This window comes from Podarcis vaucheri (genome assembly GCF_965113315.1).
Source record: "Podarcis vaucheri genome assembly, chromosome: 7".
NCBI lineage: Eukaryota > Metazoa > Chordata > Lepidosauria > Squamata > Lacertidae > Podarcis > Podarcis vaucheri.
In genome coordinates this window covers 36,625,056-36,650,528 of record NC_138765.1, presented here as the reverse complement: position 1 = coordinate 36,650,528, position 25,473 = coordinate 36,625,056, and the positions used below count along the sequence as shown (strand labels likewise).

Here is a 25,473-nt window from a genome sequence, read left to right as displayed (position 1 = left end):
TCTTACAGGTCTCTCTGGTTCTTGTTTCAAACTGGATTTCCTTTGCCAGCTCAACTCTGTCTGAAATACCCTCCACCCTGGGCTGGATGTCATAACTTCTCAGTGTTCATTCCCACCCAACAGTTCTTGCTTGAAGGTATTCAGTAACCATGTCATTTTTGCCACCTACCTGATACTGTTGAGATGCAGAAGGAAGGCTTGTGCCCAAATCTCCTGACACTGTAGGCCTAACTTTGTACTTTGGCTTGGATGCTGTGTCAGTGGGAGAATGGAAGTAATGCAGTTACTTTGGCCCCAGTGGTTCACATCATGGTCGTCACCTTTTACAGGTTTTATACATAACAGTCAATAGCGCTCCACTAGTGTATGTTGCAGGTCCTTTTATCCTAAGTGTAGAACTGTTCTTGAAGATGTTAACCTTCAAACTGGAAAACACTCTTATTTGTAGAATTTTTACTGAGGTGAGGGTAATGGAAAGAAAATAAAGACAAACCTGGTTGGTTTGCCATTGTGGTAGAATAGGGATGACTATTGACCTGCAGTCTTCTTAAGTGGATTTTCAGTCTGTTTAACCCTGTTGCTATGTTATCAAAACAACACTGATTTTTCATCCATTAATAGCAAAATGCTCTATGTGCGTATAAAAAAGCATTTAATTAGGACTTCTGCTTCCTATCCATAACATGTCAAAATTACAAACTGTTGCCTAAAATAACTAAACAATCCTGTTCTCAAACAGGTTTTGTACAGAATTATAACATTAAAGAAAGGCTGATTAATGTACTGACACGTCAGCTTTACACAAACCTTAAACTTTGAAGTTGTGCATAATGCACATCTGGTATCCTGCTGATGTGACATCTGTCCAGTGTAACTACCAGGTTTCAGACCATTTGCAGCCCTTTTTATAATAATAAAGATGCAAACCATCATAGTTTTGCTTATTGGCTGTGTCGTCAGATGGAGAGGATGTACTATCATTCCCACTAAAGAGACAGCAAGTAAGTAAGGAAGGGGAAGGATGTCCATGCTTATAAATCCATGATTCAATCTTGGTCTTGTTTAGCTTCAGGCTTGCAGAGTTGTCCATAGATTTCTAAGCAGTCTCTGTAGGGATTGAAATTGAGTAACTAGTTGCTCAATGAAATAACATTTCACAAGGAAATCAGATTTCTTTGCTGTTCAGTCGCGGACTGTGGGCCGGGGGGGAGGGGTGGCATTATTAATCCGGGAAGATTGTCCTTTCAGGGCTCTACCATCGCCATCGATCCCCGGCATCGAATGTGTTGGCCTAGTGTGGGGCTCCGAGGAGAGCTTGGCTGTCTGGCTGGTGTACCGGCCACCTAGCGCACCAGCAGCCACCCTGTCAGGCCTGCTGGAGGCGGTGGCCGGCTGGGCCTTGGAGTTCCCTAACCTATTGCTATTGGGGGACTTCAACATCCATGCCGATGCCACTCCCTCCTCACAGGCTCTGGACCTGGTGTCTTCCATGGCGACACTAGGGCTCTCCCAGTTTGTTTCGGGCCCCACACATCAAGCAGGCAACACGCTGGATTTGATCTTTGGCGTCGGTATAGATGTGATCATGTCTCCTTCGACGAAGGTGCCATGGTCTGATCACTACGCTCTGAAAGCCAGGATTGACTTTCCACCCCCACCCTGCTTAGGTGGCGAGCCAATTTGGGCTCGCCCGCAGAGGCTGATGGACCCCGAGAGATTCCGCCAAGCCTTGCGGGACCTTGCTCCCCCTGGCGACTCATTGACTGAGCTTGTTGAGGGCTGGAATGCCCAGCTCCTGGCAGCCATCGATGAGATCGCACCTAAGCGCCCTCTGCGACCCCGCAGAAACCGGGCTCCCTGGTTTACCGAGGAGCTTCGGAAAATGAAGCGGGACCTCAGACGGCTAGAGCGAGTATGGCGGGGTGCCCGTGACGGAGCCTCAAGAACATCTTAAAGGGTTTTTATGAAAACCTACGAGATGGCGGTGAAGGCTGCTAAGAAGTCATACTTCTCGGCCTCCATTGCATCCGCTAGCTCTCGCCCAGCGCAATTATTTAGCATAATCAGGTCTTTAACGTCCCTTGAGGGACAGCCAAATTTAAATAACAAATTGACACACGGCTGTGAGGCATTTGCGAGCTTTTTTGCGGAGAAGGTCTTGTCGCTCCGCCATGACCTCCCTGCCAATTTGGATACAATAAAGGAACTGGAGGCCCCTCGACTGTCCTCGGGTCCAGTATTGGACCACTTCGACCAGATATCCCCAGCCGATGTGGACAGACTCCTCCGAGCTGGAAAGCCCACCACTTGTCCTCTCGACCCGTGCCCGTCTTGGCTGATTAGAGCGTGTCCAGACGAGGTGCGGGCCCTCCTGGGGGATATCATCAATTTGTCCCTTGGCACGGGGACATTCCCAGGGGAACTGAAGGAGGCAGTGGTGCGCCCGCTCTTAAAGAAAACATCATTAGATCCTTTAGATCTATCCAATTACCGCCCGGTTTCGAATCTCCCGTTCCTGGGTAAGGTGATTGAGAGAGCGGTTGCTGAACAGCTTGGTGGGTTTCTGGATGAAACATTGGCTCTGGATCCATTCCAGTCCGGCTTCCGCGCTGGTCATGGGACCGAGACGGCTCTGGTCGCCCTAACAGATGACCTTCGTAGACAGCTGGATCGAGGCGGGTCGGGGCTGCTGATTCTTCTAGATCTATCAGCAGCTTTCGACATGGTCGATCACGAACTTTTGGACCACCGCCTTACCGACGTGGGGATCCAGGGCACAGTCCTTCAATGGCTGCGCTCGTTTCTCTCTGGTCGGGGACAGAGGGTGGCGCTTGGGGGGGAATTGTCATCGCGCCACTCCTTGGTGTGTGGAGTACCTCAGGGCGCGATACTCTCCCCGATGCTTTTCAACATCTTTATGCGCCCCCTCGCCCAGCTTGTTCGGAGTTTTGGGCTGGGTTGTCATCAGTATGCCGATGACACCCAACTCTATCTGTTGATGGATGGCCATCCTGACTCGGCCCCAGACACACTGACCAGATGTTTGGAAGCTGTGGCTGGATGGTTACGTGGGAGCCGGTTGAAGCTAAATCCTTCGAAGACAGAGGTCCTGTGGCTGGGACGGGGCGATATGGGATTGGGGGGGCAACTCCCATCTCTTGCGGGGGCGCAATTAGTGCCAGCACCGTCCGTTAAGAGTTTGGGTGTAATCTTCGACACCTCCCTTTCCATGGAGGCGCAGATTGCAGCTATAACAAAGGCGGCATTTTTCCATCTCCGCCAAGCTAAGCAGTTGGCTCCTTACCTCTCTCGCCCTGACCTAGCCACTGTGATCCACGCGACGGTCACCTCCAGACTGGATTATTGTAACTCGCTCTACGTGGGGCTGCCCTTGAGACTGACCCAGAAACTCCAGCGGGTGCAGAATGCTGCAGCGAGACTCCTTACGAGGTCTTCGCTGCGAGATCACATTCACCCGGTGCTATACCAGCTGCACTGGCTCCCGGTGGAGTACAGGATCAGGTTTAAGGTGCTGGTTTTAACCTTTAAAGCCCTATATGGCCTAGGACCCTCGTACCTACGGGACCGCCTCTCCTGGTATGCCCCACAGAGAAACCTACGGTCTTCAAATAAAAACATCTTGAAGGTCCCAGGCCACAGAGAAGTTAGGCTGGCCTCAACTAGAGCCAGGGCTTTTTCGGCTGTGGCTCCGATCTGGTGGAACACTCTGTCACAAGAGACCAGGGCCCTGCGGGACTTGACATCCTTCCGCAGGGCCTGCAAGACAGAGCTGTTCCACCAGGCCTTTGGCCAGGGCACAGCCTGACTCCCTCCCTCGGCAATCTTCGCAGAGCTCTGGCCCAATGGTTGCTAGTGGCTTGAATTAATTAATTTTTATAATGAAGGATTTTAGAATGTTGTTTATGTTGTACTTTTGTACTGTTTTACTGTTGTTAGCCGCCCTGAGCCCGGCTTCGGCTGGGGAGGGCGGGATATAAATAAAACTTATTATTATTATTATTATTATTGTGGGACTCTCATCATTCCACTCAGCTTATTCCAGAGGTCGAGTGGGAGACCTGTGCTCATGACACCCCACATCTGCCAATTTAGATACAGTGACTGAACTGGAGGCCCCTCGACTGACTTCAGGTCCAATGTTGGACCATTTCGATCGGATACTCCCTACTGATGTGGATAGATTCATCCAAGTTGATAGGCCCACCACCTGCCTCCTTGATCCGTGTCCGTCTTGGCTGATTAGGGAGTATCCAGATGTTGTGCGGACCCCCCTGGTGGAAATTATCAATTTGTCCCTTGACATGGGGACATTCCCATCGGAACTGAAGGAAGCAGTGGTGTGTCCACTCTTAAAGAAAACTTCATTAGATCCCTTAGACCTATCCAATTACCACCCAGTTTCAAATCTTCCATACCTGGGTAAGGTAATTGAGAAAGTGGTTGCTGAACAGCTTGGTAGGTTTCTGGAGGAAACATCGGCATTAGATCCATTTCAGTCCGGTTTCCGTCCTAGTTTTGGGACAGAGACTGCTCTGGTTGCCCTAACAGATGATCTCCGTAGACAACTGGATCGAGGCGGGTCAGGACTGCTGATCCTTTAAGATTTGTCAGCAGCCTTTGACATGGTCGATCATGATCTTCTGGACCACCGCCTCGCAGACGTGGGGATACAGGGCATAGCCCGTAACTGGTTGTGCTCTTTTATCTCTGGTCGGGGACAGAAGGTGGCACTAGGGAGGGAAATGTCGCCGCACCACTCCTTGATGTGTGGAGTGCCGCAGGGCGCAATTCTCTCCCTGATGCTTTTTAACATCTTTATGCGCCCCCTTGCCCAGATTATCCAGAGCTTTGGGCTGGGCTGTCACCAATATGCTGATGACACTCAGCTCTATCTGCTGATGGGTGGCCACACCGACTTGGCCCCGAACACACTGACCAGATGCTTGGAAGCTGTGGCTGGATGGTTTTGTGGAAGCCGATTGAAACTAAATCCTTCGAAGACAGAGGTCCTATGGCTAGGTCAGGATGGCATGGGGATGAGGGACCAACTCCTTTCTCTTGCGAGGGCCCAATTAGTGCCATTGCCTTCCGTTAAGAGTTTGGGTGTAATCCTTGACACCTCCCTTTCCATGGAGGCGCAAGTTACAGCAACAGCCAAGGCGACATTTTTCCACCTTCGCCGCATCAAGCAGTTGGTCCCTTACCTTTCCCGCCCCGACCTGGCCACAGTGATCCATGCGACAGTCATCTCCAGGCTTGACTACTGTAATTCGCTCTACGCGGGGCTGCCCTTGAAGCTGTCCCAGAAACTCCAGCGGGTACAGAATGCTGCAGCGAGGCTCCTCACGGGGTCTCTGCCATAGGAGCATATTCACCCAGTGCGTTTCAAGCTGCACTGGCTCCCGGTGGAGTACAGGGTCAGATTTAAGGTGCTGCTTTTGACCTTTAAAGCCCTTCACGGCCTAGGACCCTCGTACCTACGGGACCGCCTCTCCTGGTATGCCCCACGGAGAGCCTCAAGGTCCATAAATAACAACACCCTAGTGGTCCCAGGCCCTAAGGAGGTTAGATTGGCTTCAACCAGAGCCAGGGCCTTTTCAACTCTGGCTCCGGCCTGGTGGAACGCTCTGCCTCATGAGACCAGGGCCCTGCAGGATCTGATTTCTTTCCGCAGGGCCTGTAAGACAGAGTTGTTCCGCCTGGCCTTTGGCTTGGAGCCAATTTGATTCCCTCCCTCCCTCCCTCTCTTTCTTTTTTCTTTTCCTTCTCCTGCGATGAGGCTACATTTTAATATTTTAATGTTCCATTATTTTAATGTTGTATTTTATTTTTGTTTTTAAGTTGTAATCATTCATCTTGTTTTTATTATTGCTTGTAAGCTGCTCTGAGCCCGGCCTTGGCTGGGGAGGGTGGGGTATAAATAAAAAATTATTATTATTATTATCTTTTGCCCTCCATCCAATCCAATCCTACCTTTCCAACAGCCTCTCTGATATTGCTGCCTGAATGTTTCAGCAGTATTACTAACTGCACTATCTCCTATGACATGTGACCTCATTCATTTTCATTTGTCACCATCTACCCTACTGACGCGGGTGGCACTGTGGGTTAAACCACAGAGCCTAGGACTTGCTGATCAGAAGGTCGGCGGTTCGAATCCCTGTGACGGGGTGAGCTCCCGTTGCTCAGTCCCTGCTCCTGCCAACCTAGCAGTTTGAAAGCACGTCTAAGTGCAAGTAGATAAATAAGTACCACTCCGGCGGGAAGGTAAACGGCGTTTCCGTGTGCTGCTCTGGTTCACCAGAAGCGGCTTAGTCATGCTGGCCACATGACCCGGAAGCTGTACGCCAGCTCCCTTGGCCAATAAAGTAAGATGAGCGTCGCAACCCCAGAGTTGGCCACGACTGGACCTAATGGTTTACCTTTTTTTACCCTACTGATTAGACATGAACCCTTGACTTTCTCTTTTGACACTTTTCACTTTTGCCTCCTGGCTCAGTCTGTTGCAGAGTGGTATGCAATGGTGGTTGTGAACCTGGTGCTTGTGGCATCGGTTTGCCCAGTAGTGCTGCTGCTGCTGTGTGTGTATGATTGCACTAGCTCTTAAAGTGGTTCATCTTTGCCTCTGTTTCTTGGCCTGAGCACACCCCCTTTTGCCCATTCAGTCACCTTCCCTTCCCTTTCTGGCCCCTACAAGAAAATAGGAGAGGGAACAACACACTGACTGGAGGAAGCAGCTGACTACAAATAGGTAGATCAGGTTGTTGGCCTGAGGGGCAGGCTGTGTGTGTGCTTGAATCAATAGGGCATTTGCTACTCCCATCTATCTTGTGGTAGCAGGCACTCTGCCTACAGAGGCCATTCACCCCCTTTTCTCTTTTTGCTAAATGGGTGGTAGAGCTGGCAGGCCCTTTATCTGCCTTGTCCTTATGACACTGGCTCATTTTCTTGTGGAGGCACTTTCCCTTCTTTACTTTCTTATCAACTCCCTTTTTTGTTTTGCTAAACAGAGAGGTTGCAAATTAGCTGATCCTTACCTGTGCACCTTGTGCTTGTGGTGTTAGTGTGTTTTCTGGCTATACGTGCTGTTTAGGGTCTTTTTGCTGAACATTGAGCAATATTGGTCACAATTTGCATTTTTGCTCTTTTCCAAGGAGACGGAGAAGACAATGGTTCCAGCAGGACATTTGCCTTTTGTGGTGCTGGGCACATTTTAAAGCAGTAACCTTTTAAAAGGTTGTAAAACTTATGCAGACAGAGCATTACTGTGTATGTTTACATTTATGAAAATAAATGATAAGCACCAGCCCTACTCTCAGAAGAAGAGACCAGAAAGATGCTTTACAGAGACAGAATTTACATTCTATATGGTTCCAAAAAACAAGTAATTTTGGAATGCTTTCAGAAATATAGAGGCTCTTTTGCTGGCAAGCACTACTGTGCCATTTTGGGTGTCTCTCACAATCACTTCAGTTAAAAAGGCTACATTTTTGAGAAAATGAGTGCGAAAAGGCAGGCTTGTGCTTGAAAGTTTTCCCTGAAAACCTTTGTTAAATGGACAGGGAAATGTCCACATCCTCTGCACACTGTCCATAATTAAAATGTTCAGCCTTCTCTATGCCTAAACTATTCTAGGTTATATAGTGTAATCTGTTGCAAAGAAAGGACCTTTTGAATGGCCTATCCAACAAGAATTTCACATTCTACAACAAAGTCTAGACCACCTCTTGTTAAGCAGAATTAAGATCGTAAATCTTTGTTCACCTGGAAAACACACCATGACCAACCTGTACTCTTGTGAGTTGAAGCATCTTGGCTCATGAAATGTTACATGGTTATATGAACTACTGCCCAACACTCTTACTTTTTGAATTCCTGGCTGGGTGCCTCTTACACCTTTGGAACCCTAGATTTGTTCCCTTACTATCAGACTCTATCCATTAAGTCTTGCTGTGGCCTAGGGCAGACTTTTCACTTTATTTGGATTTTACTCTGCCACTGATAATACTTGTGTTCTTCTCCTGTGATTTAGACTGAGCATAGGGAAGGGAAGTTTATAAAGGCCACACAATTCTCTCATACTCTTCTACCTTTAAATCCCCCGAAATGGCAACATCATATTCCCCTCCTCCTTCACACCTAACTATTCTCATTTGTTACACCTGCTTAATAACCACTATTTATGAAGAAGCTCTATTTATGTTTGTTGCTCTGAACCCCTTACAAAAGAACTTCTCTACCCAGACTATGTGGACGGAAGTCGTTCATACCATTCTCCTGCATGTTTTGGATAGGGACTGATTTCTAGGCCAGCTCTACCAAAGTGACAGGAGCCTGTCCGCCAGAATAGAGCTAGGCCCTCAGTGGGAAGCAGTCCCCTACTATATTTGAGATATATGTCCCAGGTCAGTCATATTCTAGAACATCCTATTCCCCAAACACAAAGGGTTAGTCTGCAGAACACAGAGACATATCTTGAGCAAGCATGGTAACTGGAAGGACCTATAGTGAGAATTTGTCACTCCTTTCTCACTGCTGCTTTCAGATTTTCTTGCAGGCTTTGCTTTCATGTGGATAGTGTTTCAAGAAAGATAGTAAAACCTACTTGTAAATTGATAGTTCCTGGTGTAAGCTGGCCCTCAGCTCTTCCAATTCTTGGTTCTTCTTCTGCTGAAGTTGGACTCCATTCTTCAGCTCCCTCAGCCTTTCTTCCATCTCTTCCACCTGGTCCTGTGGATGGAAAAGCATTGAAATGTTTCAGAAAGGAATGTAAGCCTGCATTTTAAATTCATCATGTAGTGTTTTGTACCTGATGTAATCAGGGCCAACATATGGCTGATAACTTAATTATTCTAGAGGGCATCACATTTTGCTGTCCAAACACATATTTCACATCAGAAGGAGGAAAACCATAGCATTCTATCAGAATCGATCAGTTTAAATTGTTCATTCCCTTTTGTGAATTATATGCTTAAAATAAAAATTTGTTATTAAGATAATAAAAGTGTCTGTGGCTTATATAAATTATGCAAGTTAATTTGACTAACTTGTTCTGTTAGTCATGTGCATAGCTGGGAACCAGGAAAAACTCTTGCTAAGCCTGCCTTTGACTGCAGGTTTCACCTGATGTTGCTTATAAACTTTCAGTCCCATCACTGTAGCCTGAAAACTAAAAATGTCTCTTTTTATATATTAAAAAGGAGACATCTTTGGTTCTTGAGAGACTGAACTCTATGCTTTTTCTTAGGCAGTTTGGATTCCCCCCCCCTTTTTTTGCAGCCTTCAAGTAGAATTCTCATCTTTTTTAAAGCTGTCAGACTGAAATTAAGTTTACTCATCGTTAAACTATATAAAGACCATCCACCTTACATAAGTGGTTCTGCAAAAGAATGCAATGTGTGGATGGAGCCACCCAGTTTTTGTATTATATATAATTTGCCTTGTAGCTCCTTGGTTGAAAGGCAGAATAAAAATAAAATATTCTCAATTTTCCAGTTGTGCATAACTTGAAGTAGGATTGAAGAAGGAAGGAGTTGTCTTCACAATGCAAGCATAACATATTGCTCAGAAACCAACTGAAAGCAGAGTCTGACTCATTACTGATGGCATGCCCTTGCCCCCAGCTGACTGAGATAGTGCCAGTCAAACGGCAACTATGCTGATTTGCACTAGCTAAAACTGGCAGCATAAGAACTCAAATATTCATGAAGTTGGTGCAGTTCAGATAAATATGGTAAGTGTTGTGTGAAATCTTGGGAGGATTCCTCCAGAGCAGATTTTGGGGACAGTGGAGGAAGGATGGAGAAGCCTCATTGTCCTAGTGGATGCCTTCGTACTACAACCAATCTCTCCCAAAGTTTCCACCCACCTTGTATCACTGTGAAGTCTAGAAATTTGCTGGTGGAGAGAGAATCTCGTGTTACTTGCAATGCAAAATGCAGAATATATGCTGAATGCCAGACTGGTTTGTGGGATTATTTCAGCCATACAAAAATATACCACAGCCACTGCTCAGGACAAATTTGTTAGAAGGCTCCGTGTTTGAGCCCGGAAGTCTAAATTATTCCTATTTTATTGGAGTTACTTTCCTCAATGGATTGAAGATTTGTATTTTTAAACTACCTGCATGTTATCTTATATTTCAGCTGTGACATTTCCAGGATTGACTGCTAGCCAGTGTTTGATTTTCAACCGTCCCCCAATCAAGACAGGGAGCCTTAGAACTTCGGCACAAATGGCGTATATAGTGAAAGGGTTTAGTCCCAAATGCTGGCATTGTGGTCAGGAAAAAGGACTATATTCACACATGTGGTGGGAATGTAATCTGGTTAAGGAATATTGGCAAAAGATTATAAAGGTAATTTCTGATTATTTCAAATAAACATAGAAGTTAATAGGGATTTGTTATTTTTGGGAATACTGGGAAATAACAAAGTAATAAGCAAGAGTTGTACAAGATTATGATTTTAGCTGGAATGGCAGTTATTGCTTTGGGATGGAAAGAAAAGGCCAAATGGAATATGGAAAAATGGAATGATTATGTTTTTGAATGCGTACAATCAGAAATATTTGCACAGATAGTGGCAGAGGATAGATGGGCAAATAAATGCCAAAGAATCACACATAAATGGGCATTTTACAGGACCTGGATAGAAAGAGGGGAAGCCAACCATAACATACAAGCTCGAATGAACAGACTGTGTATATTGATAAAGATATGAAGAAGGAAGGCCTGACCAGGGGCGGGGGGAGGGCTGGAGGGGGGGGGGAGGAAGAGGGGAAAAAAAGGAAACTGGATGGTATTTTGAATTGATTTTGTTATGTAAGCCTTTTTTTCAGAAACCATATACTGTATATTAATGTTAAGTAGTTATGCATTGTAGTATGAATGAATTTTGTTTTGTATTCTTTGTTTTACAGAATACATATAATAATGTTATGTTACTAAGCAAATTTAATAAAACAGTAAAAGAAAAGAAAAAGACAGGGAGCCTTAGTCAGGGTGTCTACACAGATGGCGGCAAGGATGGAGTCACAGTGGCAAGCCATGCATTATTTCAAAGGCATTTTCCTTACATTTCCCATATTGCAGTACTCAGGCCTGGTTCTAAAGCTGAGCCCTTGGTACAAATAAAGCACTGCTGAGATTCCTGATGTTACACAAGACTCAGTTGCCCTCAGAATTCAACTTGGCTGAATGTGTCATAGGCCGTTCCTACCCATTGAATGCTTCTTGCCTGCCTTGCCACAAAAATAGGCTGCTATTTGTGGGGTTCCAGAGAGGGATCTCATCACACGGTTTGAAGCAGGGGTGGTTAACCTTCTTTAGGCTGAGCCCACATGCCGTCAGTGGGTGTGGCCAAAAGTGCCCACACAGGGGCACAGCCCTCCTTCCCCAGCTGATCCTAAATAGCTGAGAGGAGGCTATTGCCCCCTCTCCACTCATTAAGCAACCAGCGAGGGAGTGATTTGAGCTCTGTTCCACCCATTTCAGTGCTGTGTGTATATAAATATGTGTATATGTAAATAAAATTTGGCATTGCCCAAAGTGACATCTAGGAGAGGGCAGGTGTCGGATCTGGCCCCTGAAATGGGGTTTAGTCACCCCTTGTAACACTCAAAAAAGAAGTAAATAGAAAAATGATTGGAGCCCAGTTTTTCAATATGTTCAGTGTAAGAAGAGGAAATGAAAAAACCAAGAGCGATCAGGGTGTTCCTCTTCCTTCAGCTTCGAAACAGAATAAGCAATGTTAAAAGGAAGTGTAAGTAAAAGGTCCTGCAGCATCTGTTTTCACATGTACCTTGGTGAAAAGCTGCTAAAACCTCTGCAGGGATTATGGGACGGATTATACAGGGTGAGTCTTTTAAAAGAGGCCCCGTGGAACATGTTTAGTCTGTATCCATGGGGCCTCTTTTAAAGGACTCACTCTGTAGAACCCAACCTTTGCAGGAGCTTGCGTATGTGAGTAGAAGGGGTGGAAAAGAGCAGTCACATTTGCATGGCAAGGAATGTGTCTCACTCAATTCCTGTAAACTTCCTTGGACCTTAGAAAACCCTAAACCTTTTAATATGCAGCATTTCCTACCATCTGTAAATAAACTTAAGTCAAGGAAGGTAACTGAGCCTCGTAGGAGCTGTTGATGGTTTGGTAAAATCCAGATATGGATGCTGGCCAGGCTAGTCTCCTCCCTCTTCCATTTAGAAGTAGTTCTTATTTTTAAAGAAATAGCATTTACACATCAGCCTTGTTTCTTGGCATGACTGTGTCCGTGCATTAAGTGAAAGGTCTACCTAGTCCATGGTTCTGTTTCCACAGTGGCCAACTGCATGCCTCTGAAAGTTCAGAAACAGGGATTTAAGGCCACAGTGATTTCTCTGTTGTGTCATTACCAGATGCTGGTATTCTGAAGTACACTGCCTCTGAATGCGGAGGCGTCATTTAGCGACATGGCTGAGAACCACCGACATGTCTGTCCTCCAGGCATTTGTCTAATTCATCTAAAATAGTGCCTTTCACTACAGATCAAGTATGGAACATAGCAAGTCGGTTCATCTAGCTCATAATTGTCTAACACTGAGTGATATCAGTCTTTCCCAGCCCTACCTGGAGATGCCACAGATTGCAACTGGGACCGTCTATAGGAGCTGTGTCACTGAGCCATGACTCCTGTATTGATTCCATATATAAATTATGTGTTAATGTGACATTTTAACAAGTGTTAAACGTGTGAGGTGCATCTAAGACTTAGCATCTGTACATGCGTTTTCGTGGAAGGCAATACTTTATGCTCGGTAACTGTTTTTTAAAAAATCAATAAAGTTTGTAGTAATAATAATAAAAAACACGTGGGGAGATATTTTGGGATAGTCTCAGCTGGGAAAGAAAGGATTAAGCCCACTCTAGATGCAATCCATCCTGCTGAAAATCTCTCTCTCCGCCCCCCCATTCTGGATTTAGGCTTGGGAGAAAAGCATTTCTGATTGCAGTCTTAAGGAAGAGAGGATGCTATGGGCTGGTTGACTTCAAAGCCCCTCCTATTGGCTCCCAATAGGTTCTTTTCCAAGCCAAATTGTGATGTCTGTTTGAGGGGCTCCCTTGTATGAAAAACATCTTGCATGCACAGTATTAATATAGTCTACCTGATGTGCTAGTTCTTTTTACAGGGAGGAAAACGTTTAACCTGCTCCTTCACTATTTCTCTCTCTTTGAGCTGATAGCTAGATATACCGCTATAAAGGACCAGTCAGACAGAAATTTCCCTGGTACAGCCTGACAGGAGTGGCATCTCATTCTCCCAATAGTGTGAGCTCAGATATTCTGGAGTCTGTGTCATGGCAGGCGGCATTTCATCAGATAGGCAGGTGCTACATCGACCTGCTTAGCAACTAGCTTTAGAGCAGGGGAGGCTGCAAGGCTGTTAGGCAGCCTTTTCCAACTGGTGCCCTCCAGGCAGGGGCGCCGACTTATAAAAAATATTGGGGGGGCCCATACCGGGGTCCTGCCCTGGGAAGTTTTCCAAATTTTAGATGAAAATTAGTGAGTTTTAAAGTATTTCGGCGGAGCCGGAGCGATTGGGGAGGAGGGGGCTTGTTGCCGGATTCTTCAGCTGGGCCAGAGATCCGCTGCTGGGGGGTCCCTGGGCCGAGTTGTGAGCACGGCCTGCTGAAGGGAGATCCAGCCGATTGCGCGACGCGGACAGCCGGGGCTCTCCGGCTAGGGCACGCGGCTGGCTGGCTGGCTGGCTGGCGAGGGAGCAGGTGGGGAGGAGGCGGGGGACGACGGCGGCGCTTTGCTGGAGGGGCGCCCAAGATTATTGGGGGGGCAGAGCCCCCCAAACGAATTTTTGAGGGGGCTCGGGCCCCCTCAGGCCCCATGGAGTCGGCGCCTATGCCTCCAGGTGTTTTGGACAGTGACTTCCATCCTCCTTCCCCATTGGCTAATGTGAGCTGGAGTCCAAATCATCTGGAGGGTACCATGCTGGGAAAGGCTGCCGTCAGGCATACCTTGTACTGAAGAACTTCTTCGTCCCGTTTTTGCTTAATGAGCAGGATCTGTTGCTCCAGGTTTTTGTTCTGCAGCAGTAACTTGCTGACCTCTCCCTGCAGTGGCCTCAGAGTTTCCTTTAATCTGTGAATCTCGCCCTGTGTCTTTTGCAAAGACTTTCTGCTGGCTTCTCTCCTTTCTAAGAGGCGCATCAGCTTAGGCTCATACTGTTCTTCCAGGCCCTGACGGCTCTCCGCCACAAAGCTCTCAAACTCCATGGAAAGCCGCCTGCTTGCCTGGAGGTAGCAGCTGCTCCTCCGCCTCCTCGGAGCCTTCAGCTGTTCTCTCAACTGCTCCTTCTCTTTCTCACAAGTCTCTCTCAATTGGGATAGCTCCTCTGAAAGCTGGCTGACCCTGCTTTCCAGTTCTTCCCGGTAGACAGCAAACTGGGCCACGTCGTGCCTCCTGTTTTCCAGCTGGTACTGGCACGCCACACATTCCCGAGTCACCCTAAAAAGCTTCTGTTTCACTTGCCGAATTTCGTCCCGCAGACTGTCCCTTTCAAGCTCCACCTTGGCATGCAGCCTGTAGGCTTCGAGGATCTCTCCATGGGCTTGTCTGATTTCCTCAAGAGCTGGTTCCCGTAGGAGCATCAGTTCCCGAATAAGCTGGTCCCTCTCCCTCTCCAGCTCTTCCACTGCTTCAATGCACTCCTGAAAATGCTTTCCGAGATCCTCAATGCTTATGTCTTCTGCATCATAATATACTTCCTCGTCTCCCATGTCTTCCTGCAGCACCACTGGAGAGCCTGTGCTTTCTGTGTCTTGAAGGAATGGTATGTTGATGGGGTCCATATACAGCATCTCAGGGGTGTCTTCTCCATCAAGCTCTAAGAGTGCTCCTGGAACCCCAGCACCTAGCTCTGAGAAGGCTTCTGCGTTGTCCAAATCCAGAGCAGGCTCGGAGTCTGCCATCACTTCCCTGGAAATAAAAAGCAGTCATGGAATCAGACCTACAAATGGCTGAACGATGGAGCTCATTGAGCATAGGTAGGCATTTGTGAAGAAATAGATGCGCCATCCCTCAGCTGAGAATCCTGCAACTGCAGAAAGCCTTGAAGAATTTGATGCTTTGCTACCAAGGCCAAGAAGTTAGCTTCCTCCCCCAACTTCTCACCATATACCCCAGCTGGTTCCCCTAGAATAATGTTTCTCAAAGTGTGGTACATGTACCCCCAGTGGTACACAAAAGGGTTTCAAAGGGTACATGGCATACATTTTTATTTTACTTTTTAGGTTTTTTTTAGCTGCAGAAAACAATTCATTATAATTTAGTATGAGAATGGTGTACTGTATTAAAACCACTCCCAAATTATCTTTGTCCAAGAAGGGGTATGCTGGTAAGACTAAACTCTCAAAAGGGGTATGCAGTTATTGTAAATTTGGGAAAAACTGCCCTTGAACACTAATAATAATAATAATAATAATAATAATAATAATAATAATAATAATAATACCCTGTATTTCACATACCTTATCTTTCTATTAATGCAGTATGATCACATCTTACAAACATTTAATTTGCGCAATTTCAACATGGTTGAAGGCAGGCTGGTTGAAATTATACAACTTAAATACAAACAAGGTGGATTGCTTAGAAGCTATTTTTGCACCAGGCCCATTTGGGGTTACTGTACCTGGCGCAAAAAGGGTTTTAAGATCTACTTGTTATACGAGCTCTGGGAGTCCGGGAATTTTTTTTCTTTTTCTCCCCATCACTCGCAAGCTGCAGGGATAGCTCCAAGAGTTTGGGTATACATGATTTTCCTGTATCCCCTGTATGGGCAGAACCCATAATTCTCTTGGTGCGTCAGGGGAGAAAATCCAGGCACAACAGTTATCTAATAAAAATATCAGGACCATTAAAAAAATCACAAAGGCTTTTAAAATGTGCTCTTAATGAAGTAGTATACCATTGTTGTTCCTGTAACGATTCTACATGTTTAGAGACAACTTGTAACCTTGTTGAACAAGCCTCTATATGTTGAGTTGAATGTGGTAAACTAGGTATGGCTGAATAAATTTTGGAATCAAAATCTGCTTTCTACCTTGGCAGTAAAAATATGACAATAATTAAAAAATTGTCAAGTCTTCTGCTCATTAATGATGCTCCGGATCTGCTACCCAGTGGGATCACCTTACTCTCCTTAGTGATAGCTTAACCCTAACTCCATGGGTTTTAATGAATTTAAACCTGCTTGAATTAAAACTGTGTTGCAACGTGTTTGTTTAACATATGCACCTGTGATGCTGCATATTGTTACTTCCTTCAAGTTCTCCTCAAAACTCAGCTTTTCCACGAAGCTTTGGTCACCCCTTCCTTGCCCTCCATGCCATACTGTAACTAAGCCTAAGTAAATACACCTGCCATCATTCTTCCGCCAACCCACCTCCATTTCCCTCTCATCGTTTTCTAGACTGTAACCAATATGGGGCAGAGACTTATTCTCTTACTGTTTATAAAGTGCCATGTATATGAATAAAAAGATAGATACAAAAATGGGTATAAAATATAAATAACAAGTAATGGCTTGTTCTAAGAGAAGATCGGGGGTAGGGGAATCCTGACAGAAATACACTGACCAGAACAGCTATATTAAGTGAATAAATAAATATACTTTAAGCATGTGTTGTATTGCGTTGACAAATGGGGATCAAATGAGCTGAGAGGTGGTTTTTTTGTTTTGCTTTGTTTTGTTTTTTGCCAGGCTACTTAAGTACCAAGGGGTCAGTTGGAGGGGAATCTATGTTGCTTTAAGTCATTGATTACTGAAAAGAGGGCAGCTTTTTTATTTTAATTGAAAATGCTGACGCAGCCTCAGATGTACAGAACAGAGTGCCCAAATGAGCTTGCATGCACGCTCTGCAAGATGGCTGAGGATGGATCAAAATATCACAGCAGGCAAGGGATATTATTGAGGGCCCTGGTTTCTAAGCAAGCAAGCAAGCATTGTAGAGTCATCCCCTGAAGGAAGAGGGTGTGTGCAGCAGCTGTCCACAGATGAAAGACCTCTTCACAAGATAAGGCTTGGGTGAATGTGCACTGTGTCTAAATGGCAGAGAAGGAGGTGTTTAATCTGCTGTCCTTAAGAATGTGGAGCGCCTGAACAACCTAAAGAGGTAAATGTTCCTCAATAGAACCAGCTGTAGTGAAATACCCGATGGGCAATGTGAGCAGCACATTGAAGGGCCAGTTGGGTAACATGCACTTTAACAAGGGGAGCAGGGAAACTTCCATGGGATATTTAATGGGAGAGCACCTGCAGGCTGGCCCTGCTACCAGGATGTCAGAGGAGGAGACAAAGGACACATCTAGGGGGCATCAGCCTCCTGCCCTCCAGAGGCCCATTGACATTTCAGCAAGGTTGGTATATGAGAGCTTCATGGCAGATGGTACCCTACCCCCTGTTAAGTTGTTGGGGAAGGGAGTGCCATTTGCATGTTCTGCTTCAGCTCTGAGCACCACTGGAGATTATTTTCAGAGATAAACCTTCTCTTTTCCCAAATAAGGCATTTTTCCACCCTTGTGAAAACAGCAAAGTGAAGCAGCCTTCACTTCCATGCTTGCTATTTCTTAGTAGTTGGATACAGAAAGCTTAGGTGAGGATTGGTGCAAAGCTCTTTGGTTTCAACTTCTGAATTAGGACCGGAATCTGTCACCCAATCATCTATCTAGCAGCAGCACGATTCCTTCCTTGTGAACATTTTTTCACAGGCAAATGGTCTCGCTTTCCACCCAAGCAGATTCAGACAGTCCCTGCTTCTCCCCCCTCCTCTCTGTAGCAGGATGTCATGAATCCAGGCTGATATTTCTTACTTGGGCAAAGAAAAGAAACGTACAAAGCCAGGGAAGACAGCCTATTTCTCAGTGGTCCAGCAGCGGGTGAAGGCACTGTACCTTTCTTCCTTTTTCCAGTCAGGCCTGCGCTGGCCACAAATGGTCTGGCAGGCAGCCCAATTGAGCCCACCCTTAATAAACCTGATGCTTTCGAATCTGAATTATTCACCAACCACACCTCGTTTCCATAACCGTTAGGTTGCTCCCCTCTCCCCCTTAAATGAGCCTCGTCCTTTTTAACTGGGAGCATCTCCTTTCCAGCTACTAGAACAGAAAAGAGAGCCCACGCTCACCAATGAATGGTAGCAATTTAGCTCTTCTTACCTTTCTCTCCAGGAACCAAGTTCCTTGTGCCCCCGGCCGGACAGGGTTTTGGCATGGGGTGGGTGTGAGGTTATTAATAAACAGTGCAAGAAACCGGAGCCCCCGGGGCCACCCCCACCTCAGTCTCTCTGGAAACGGCTGTGCAATTCTAGTGGAAAGGCTGACACCAGATCCCTGCCTACGGAGTGGGGGGTGGGGGTGGGGGAGGAGACGGGGAAGAGGAGGCGGCCGGCTGGCAGGCCTCTCCACTCGCCTCCCAGTGCCAGAGGCAGAGTGGTTGGCGCTTGGCTCTGTCTGAAGTTTCAGCAGCGGCAAGAGGAAAGCTGCGTTGGGAGGGGCTGGGAAGGAGCAAGCCAATTTAACCCTCTCTCTTTCCATCACCTATCCCCGCCCCCTTTGCATGTATGTTGGCAGCCACATGTGAATGCGTACATGAAATACAGGAATGCCTAGAAACTGAGGAGACACCTGTGCATGTCATGAACGTGTGCTTTCCAGTACTTGCTGCTGTTATGTTCCCAAGGTGTGGTGGGAGGGAAGACTAAATGTCTGGTTTTGTGATGGGAGGGGAGGAAAGGATGAGACCAGAGTAGTAATGGGTGGGTGTTAGGAAATGCATAGACTTGCTGCGCAATCTTTTGTATGCCAACTCAGTCCCACTGCGTTCTGTAGGGCTGCATCTTAGGTAGGCATGTACAGTGGTACCTCGGGTTACAGACGCTTCAGGGTTACAGACTCTGCTAACCCAGAAATAGTACCTCGGGTTAAGAATTTTGCTTCAGGATGAGAACAGAAATTGTGCGGTGGCAGCGGGAGGCCCCATTAGCTAAAGTGGTACCTCAGGTTAAGAACAGTTTCATGTTAAGAACGGACCTCCAGAACGAATTAAGTTCTTAACCAGAGGTACCACTGTAATAGGATTGCAGATTAAGAATGAACTTTAATTGGGCAAAGATGACTAAGGTAACCAGCCCTAAAGGGTGACTGGCAAAATATGAGGGGTTTGAAGGAGGAGAAGGCATCACAGAGGAGTGGCAGGGGAGCAGTCCTAGTATTACTGTACATTAATATGGCATCATCCCTGCAAAAGGCATTTGGCCTTATGTAGCTCCCCCAAGTCATACTTGCTAACTGAGCTCTTCCTGCCTGGAGGACAATTGTCCAGGCAGCAAAATGCATCATTCAACACCCACGGGCAATAAGCCCACCCTGCTGCTGCTCAGACCTCCTAACTCAGCTTTCTTCAGCTTCCTTGTCCAGGGATAAGGTTACTCGCCCTGGCTTGCTCCGTTGTTGGCTTTGAATTTCAGGTCAGAAGTGCAGTTGCACTGTGAACCCATGCCTCTCCTGGCTAACTACAAGAAGCATATTTAAGAGGAATAAAGGGTTATTTTTTAAAATAATAATAAAACACCGAGTAGTGCAAGCCACATGTCTCTCCCCTCTATTTGTGGAGGCGTTTGACTCAATAGCGTAGGAATGCTGTTAACTTGAACAATGTTTCGTGTGTGTATAAATACCCACCTAAATCTATCTAACGTTAAAACTGCCAGCAAGGTTACCAGTGAGGGTCAGCTGGGCTGGTAGAAAAGAGCCTTCTATGGCATAAAAATAACAAAAAAGGAGTCTACTTGTGAAATGGCAAGCCCAGACACCTCTTTCTAGTTTATCCTAGAAATAACCTGTTTGGGGAAGGGGAACAGAGGGACACGGGAACTGTTGTGGGCTGCAATCAGATGCCTTGAGTTAGCCCTGCTGCTCTCTGTTTGTGGACATAACTAGGCAACCAGATGGTGGTGTGTCATCTGCAGGGGAAGGGGGTAAGCAGATGATAATGCCTGTGGCGATGACCATTTCCAAGGACAATGCAACTTATGGCAGATTCAGAACGTGCTGTGCTCCAGAAGCAGAGATAGCCCTGTCCTGGGGAAAAATGTAGTGGTAAATTTTGGACAGCAGAGTGGGGTTTAGGTGAATTGGGGTAGGAAGGGAAGTACTTAGAAAATGAGTTTAGTGGCAACCCTACCCACTAGGGGACTAGGTAATATCAGTAATTTGAATAGGCAATTCTCCTTCAGACCCTAGTTTAAACACTCTTCATTAAATTTTCTGTAGTATTTCCCCACTAAGCCACATTTAAAGGAACAGCCCTATAATACACTTTTGTACCTAGTCAGTATATAGGAGTTTGGTGCAGTAACATCCACACTTTTTGCCCAATTTGAGCCTTCATGAGTTCAGAATGACTGGAAGAGATCTGCAATGTACTGAAATAATTTGTGAGCGCATCATGGAAAAGATGCAAATTAGATAGCACAAAATGTAGATAGAATGAATCTTGTTACTCAGGTTCTACTTAAGCAAGAAAAATTAGCTCCCAGAGCCCTGATATTTGATCTACTAGTGCATGGTCTGGTTGTTGCATACTTTCAAAGAGCTGGATAAGACTTTGGTGTATAACAGACAGTTCCTACATCAAAATTTTATCCATTTATCCTGCTCTTTGAAAGTATGCAACAATCAGACCATGCACTATTAGGACGGAATAGATTTTATCGCCCACCCACCGACATTTTCTATCAGTGACAACACTCACAGTACCTTTCTGCTCTGTGTGTGATGTGTTTTGCTTCGTGTGAACTAGCCAAAGTCAGTGCATAGATGTTTAAGAATTCTTTAATACTGACAACTGCACATTCCTTCACAGGAAAGCCATATTTTCCTTATTTGGCAGCATTAAAGAAAATCTGCATGCACATAGCTAATGAAAACAAAATTATCATGTATAACTATCTAACAGGGTAGGAATCAATGCTTTCAGTGAGGATAAGTTATATGGAAGCAAAGTTGTAAACAAACAAACAAGGTACAGCCAATATAACACCCACCACTATAAAGTAACACATTAGTTTAACTACACACATTGCAGAGAGAAAGGAATGTTGCTACAACAAGCCAATTTGAAATGGAGAGCAGAGGAATAAAAATCCACAGAGCTAAAATGGGGTAAAATCATAACATTGTTTTAGAAAACTGGGTATGTAAAAAGGCATCTGCTTGGTGCTGGAATGATATTAAAGTAGCCTTTTTGGGATGGTGTTCCACAACTAAGGGACGACTGCTGAAAAGTTCCTCACCTGGTTGTATTTCACCTGGCATCAACACACAAAGGAGCCCCAGGTGATGATCTCAGGGTCCAGGAGCATGTGAGATGAGGCAGTACTTCAGGTACCAAGGATACAGGCCATGAATAGCTTCAACAGTCAAAACCAGCAGTTTAAATTGAGCCTGGAGATTGACTAGGAGTCAGTGAACGTGATAAGCATAATATTTCCATAACAACCTGCCCAGTCCTCATTAGCACCCAGGCAGCGATAATTTCTACCAACTAAAGTTCCTGGGTTGTTTTCAAAAGTAGCTCCACATACAACAACAGGAGATTATCAGGGCATGGATAATTGAAGCTGCATTCTGTCCAGGTAGGGCTGTAGCTGGTGCAACTGTCTAAGGCTCTGGGTGCTCCAAGCCTCAGAGGCCACGTGCCCCTAATGACAAAGGTGGATTGACAAGCACCCCAAAGCTTCAGACCTGTTCTTTTAGGGCAGAGCAGGGGGGCAACTTGTGGCCCTCCAAATGTTGGGTTACAACACCTGTTATCCCTGATCATTGGCCGTGCTGGGTGATAGCAACACTTTAACAGTCATTGGTACAATTAATGAACAGCCTAGCTGGAATGCAATGACCTCATTCACATGTAACATTAAGCCAAACTATGGCTTAGTACAAATCAGCAAATGTGTGTGCTCCTGAAACCGATACCATGGCCATGTTGTTCCTCCTTCTGGTGAATCTGCTGCTTGCATTGCACTGACCTAAGTTGTGGTTTCATAGAATTGTAGTCTTGGAAGGGACTCCGGTGGTCATCTAGTCCAACCCCTGCCATGCAGGAATCTCAGCTAAAGCATCCATGACAGCCAGCCATCCTCTGCTTTAAAACCTGCAGTGAAGGAGATTCCACTGTTCTACTGTCAAACAGCTCTTACTGTCAGAAAGTTCTTCCTAACATTTAGTTGGAATCTCATTTCTTGTCATTTGAATCCATTGGTTCAGACCTGGCCCTCTGGAGCAGCAGAAAGCAAGCTTGCTCCATCTTCCCTGTGACAGCCCTTTAGATATTTGAAGATGTCTATCACACCTTTTCTCAGGTTCCTGCAAAATACTGACAGTCTGAAGGGGCTGAGGGAGAGAGAGGTGGTGCCATGGGGAGTTGCAGGTACAGTGGACGCTCGTGTTGCGAACGTGATCCGTGTGGGAGGCACGTTCGCAACCCACAGCACTGCGTCTGCACATGCACGGGTTGCGATTTGGCACTTCTGCGCATGCGCAACCTGAAGCGTCTGTAACCCGAGGTACGACTGTATAAGGAAGAGTCTTAAACTGCACTCCTTTATCCAAATTTCCAATTATCTAGTCAGCAACTCTTTCGGAGTATGGCCTATAATATCCTTTTCTCAGGTGACCAGCCACTTAAGCACATTTGGCACAAATGAGGTTTTCTTCCACCTCCTCTACACCCTTTCCTCAAGCCCAGCAGAAGCATTCATTCTGTTGGTTGTTCTGTGCCTCTTCCCTGTATCTCCCTTCTTCTTCCTTCTCCTCCTTCCATCATTAGCCAACTGCATTTTCAGCCTTCCAAGTCATTAAGCAAAATCGATTTGTATTTAGCAATCTCTGTGGCTCGCTGCTAGCTAGAGACTCCCCACCTCCAGCTCCTCCTCCACAAAGAGGTTTGTGTGCAAACCACACTCAATTGGTAAATCAAGATCCACTGATTTAATTGCTTCATTTTCTTCAGACTGACTTCCACAACCATTAAAAAGAGAGAACACAAAGCTTGCCTCTTTCTGTCCAAATCCTTGCTCTTTTGTCTTTTGTCTTGTTCTCTCTCTCTCTCTCTCTCTCTGTCCCTTCTCCCATATCGCCTGCCAAAATAAGGCAGAATCACACACACATTTACAGTATAGTAGAGAAGTTAGTCTGCAGTCTCCATCTTTGAACTTCATGGCAATAACATCCAACCTTGTTGTTGTGGTTGTTATTTCTGGTTTGATTTTTAGTTTTCCTCATCCCCCTGCCCCTTGCCTTGCATAGCATCTTGCCTGATGAAGAATTCTGCAAAAACCTGACACATATTTGTGACTTTTTAGTTGGTACTGATAAAGTTGCTATCCAATTCTGGGTTATTTATATCAGTCATCCATTTGACTTGCTATGGTTCTGGGGCATTGTTGTTTGATGAGGGTACTGGGAATTATTTGCTTAAATATCTCATGCCCACCTGCCTCACAGAATTCCCAGAGCTCCTTAGTGAAAGGGAATGACTGTCACACCAGTGTATATGCCTGTAGTGCAGCCTTCCCCAGCCTGCCGCTGCCCCCCTCCCCAGGCAATGATGGCTGGGGCTAATGGGAGCTGTAGATCAGAACACCCGGTGGGAGAAGGCTGCTGCAGTGTCCATCTCCCCAAGATCCACTACCACCCTATCCATGTTCTTAGCACTCCATTGGTTTACCCAGCGGTGACCCTGCTATGGCACAGCTCCTGGGGCGTGGCTGCTATTTTCAGGTGGGATGTAATCACATACAGTGGTACCTTGGGTTATATAGGCTTCAGGTTACATACGCTTCAGGTTACAGACTCCACTAACCCAGAAATAGTACCTCAGGTTAAGAACTTTGCTTCAGGATGAGAACAGAAATCGTGCAGCAGTGGCACAGCAGCAGCGGGGGCCCCCGTTAGCTAAAGTGGTGCTTCAGGTTAAGAACAGTTTCGGGTTAAGAACGGACCTCCAGAACGAATTAAGTTCTTAACCGAGGTACCACTGTACCAGCAAATTCAGGTAGTGCAGTTAAAGTTGATTTGGCGTCCTTGCAGATGAAATCTGTTTCCTGCTCTAAACTGGACTTTTTTCAATAATGAAAGTAACGGCAAAATGCATGGGAAGGTGTCTCATGACAGTTGTTTGATGCAACATTGCATAGCCTCCAGATGAGCAAACTGGAATGAAGGCTCAATGAACAGCTGGCATAATGTAAACTCCCTGCAAATATCAGGATGAATGCTGAATGAGCAGGTTGTCTGGAAGCAACCTTTTCATTTAAATAGAGCTCTTTCACTCTTTTACCCCAGGTGTAGTGATATCCCCCTTTAGTGTTCCTTCTTCTTTGCTGTCTCCCTTTCCTGATTCCATCAGAGCTCTTCAGTGATTGTTTCCCTCATTTTCTGTGTGCTGTTTTTACTGCCGCTGGCTGCTGGGAGGTGCAGGCAGAAAATGGGGCTTGGATCTTCTCCAGTTTTTCAGGCGGAACTTTAAGTCCCGCCATTATTCACCCTTGAGCTTTTTGCTTCTGCTGCAGGGGAAGCCCATCCCATCCATTACAGAACAGTTGTTATTTATGTAATTGCAGAAGCACTTAAGGCTCAGGGTTGGCATCCACAGACTAAGTGAAAAGGGAAAGTTGTATCAAGAGGCACCCTGAGAACAGGTTCAGCATAACAGCAAACCACCCCTTGCCAGGCCCTCATTGCCAAGAGGTAGTCAAACGGCTTTCTCTCAGCCTCAGCCTCAGCACACACACCCCCGCCCAATACTCAGCAAGCAAATTAGAAATGGCCTACCAAACAGGGTTGTTGTAAGGACTCATAGAATTGGAGAGTTGGAGGGGACCCTCAGGATCATCTAGTCCAACCCCCTGCAATACAGAAATCTCAATTAGATCATACAGGATAGATGGCCATCCAACCTCTGCTTTAAAACTCAGGACAAAAGGGAGAAACAAGCTAAGAGGAAGGCACTTTTTGGCAAACCCTCACCATGATCAACTCCTGCCTGGAAACCTATGTCCCCACTGTGGAAGGATGTGTGGATCCAGAATTGGCCTCCACAGTCACCTACGGACTCACTGCTAAGACTCTGTCCATGGAAGCAGTGGCGTAGCGTGGGTTGTCAGCACCCGGGGCAAGGCAAGTAATTTGTGCCCCCTAACCCGTGGATTTGTGCCCCCTAACCCGTGGATTTGTGCCCCTAACTCTAACCCCCAGATGTTGCGCCCGGTGCGGCCGGCCCCCCCTGCACCCCCCACGCTACGCCACTGCATGAAAGGCAGTCTTACTCGGCTATGAGTGATCGCCAAAGAAGAAGAAGCTTAAAAACCTGCAAGGAAGGAGAGTCCAAAACCTCCCAAGG

The 25,473-nt window shown here is 46.1% G+C and overlaps 1 protein-coding gene across 2 annotated transcripts; it reads right to left on the bottom strand.

Annotated features, from left to right (window-relative positions):
* Nucleotides 1–635: 635 nt before the first annotated feature.
* Nucleotides 636–18,441, bottom strand: SYNC (syncoilin, intermediate filament protein). 2 transcript variants are annotated; one of them, XM_082229526.1, is made up of 4 exons: nt 18,228–18,441; nt 14,027–14,987; nt 8,627–8,751; nt 636–1,107 (listed from the first exon to the last, which is right to left on the bottom strand). In XM_082229526.1, the coding sequence occupies exons 2-4, from the start codon at nt 14,978–14,980 to the stop codon at nt 1,047–1,049; spliced, it is 1,140 nt and encodes a 379-aa protein (XP_082085652.1). In that variant the 5' UTR covers nt 14,981–14,987; nt 18,228–18,441; the 3' UTR covers nt 636–1,046. The 2 variants fall into 2 exon arrangements, with proteins under 2 accessions (XP_082085652.1, XP_082085651.1); XM_082229525.1 differs by lacking the exon at nt 18,228–18,441 and adding an exon at nt 17,906–17,995.
* Between the last annotated feature and the right edge of the window lie 7,032 nt (nt 18,442–25,473).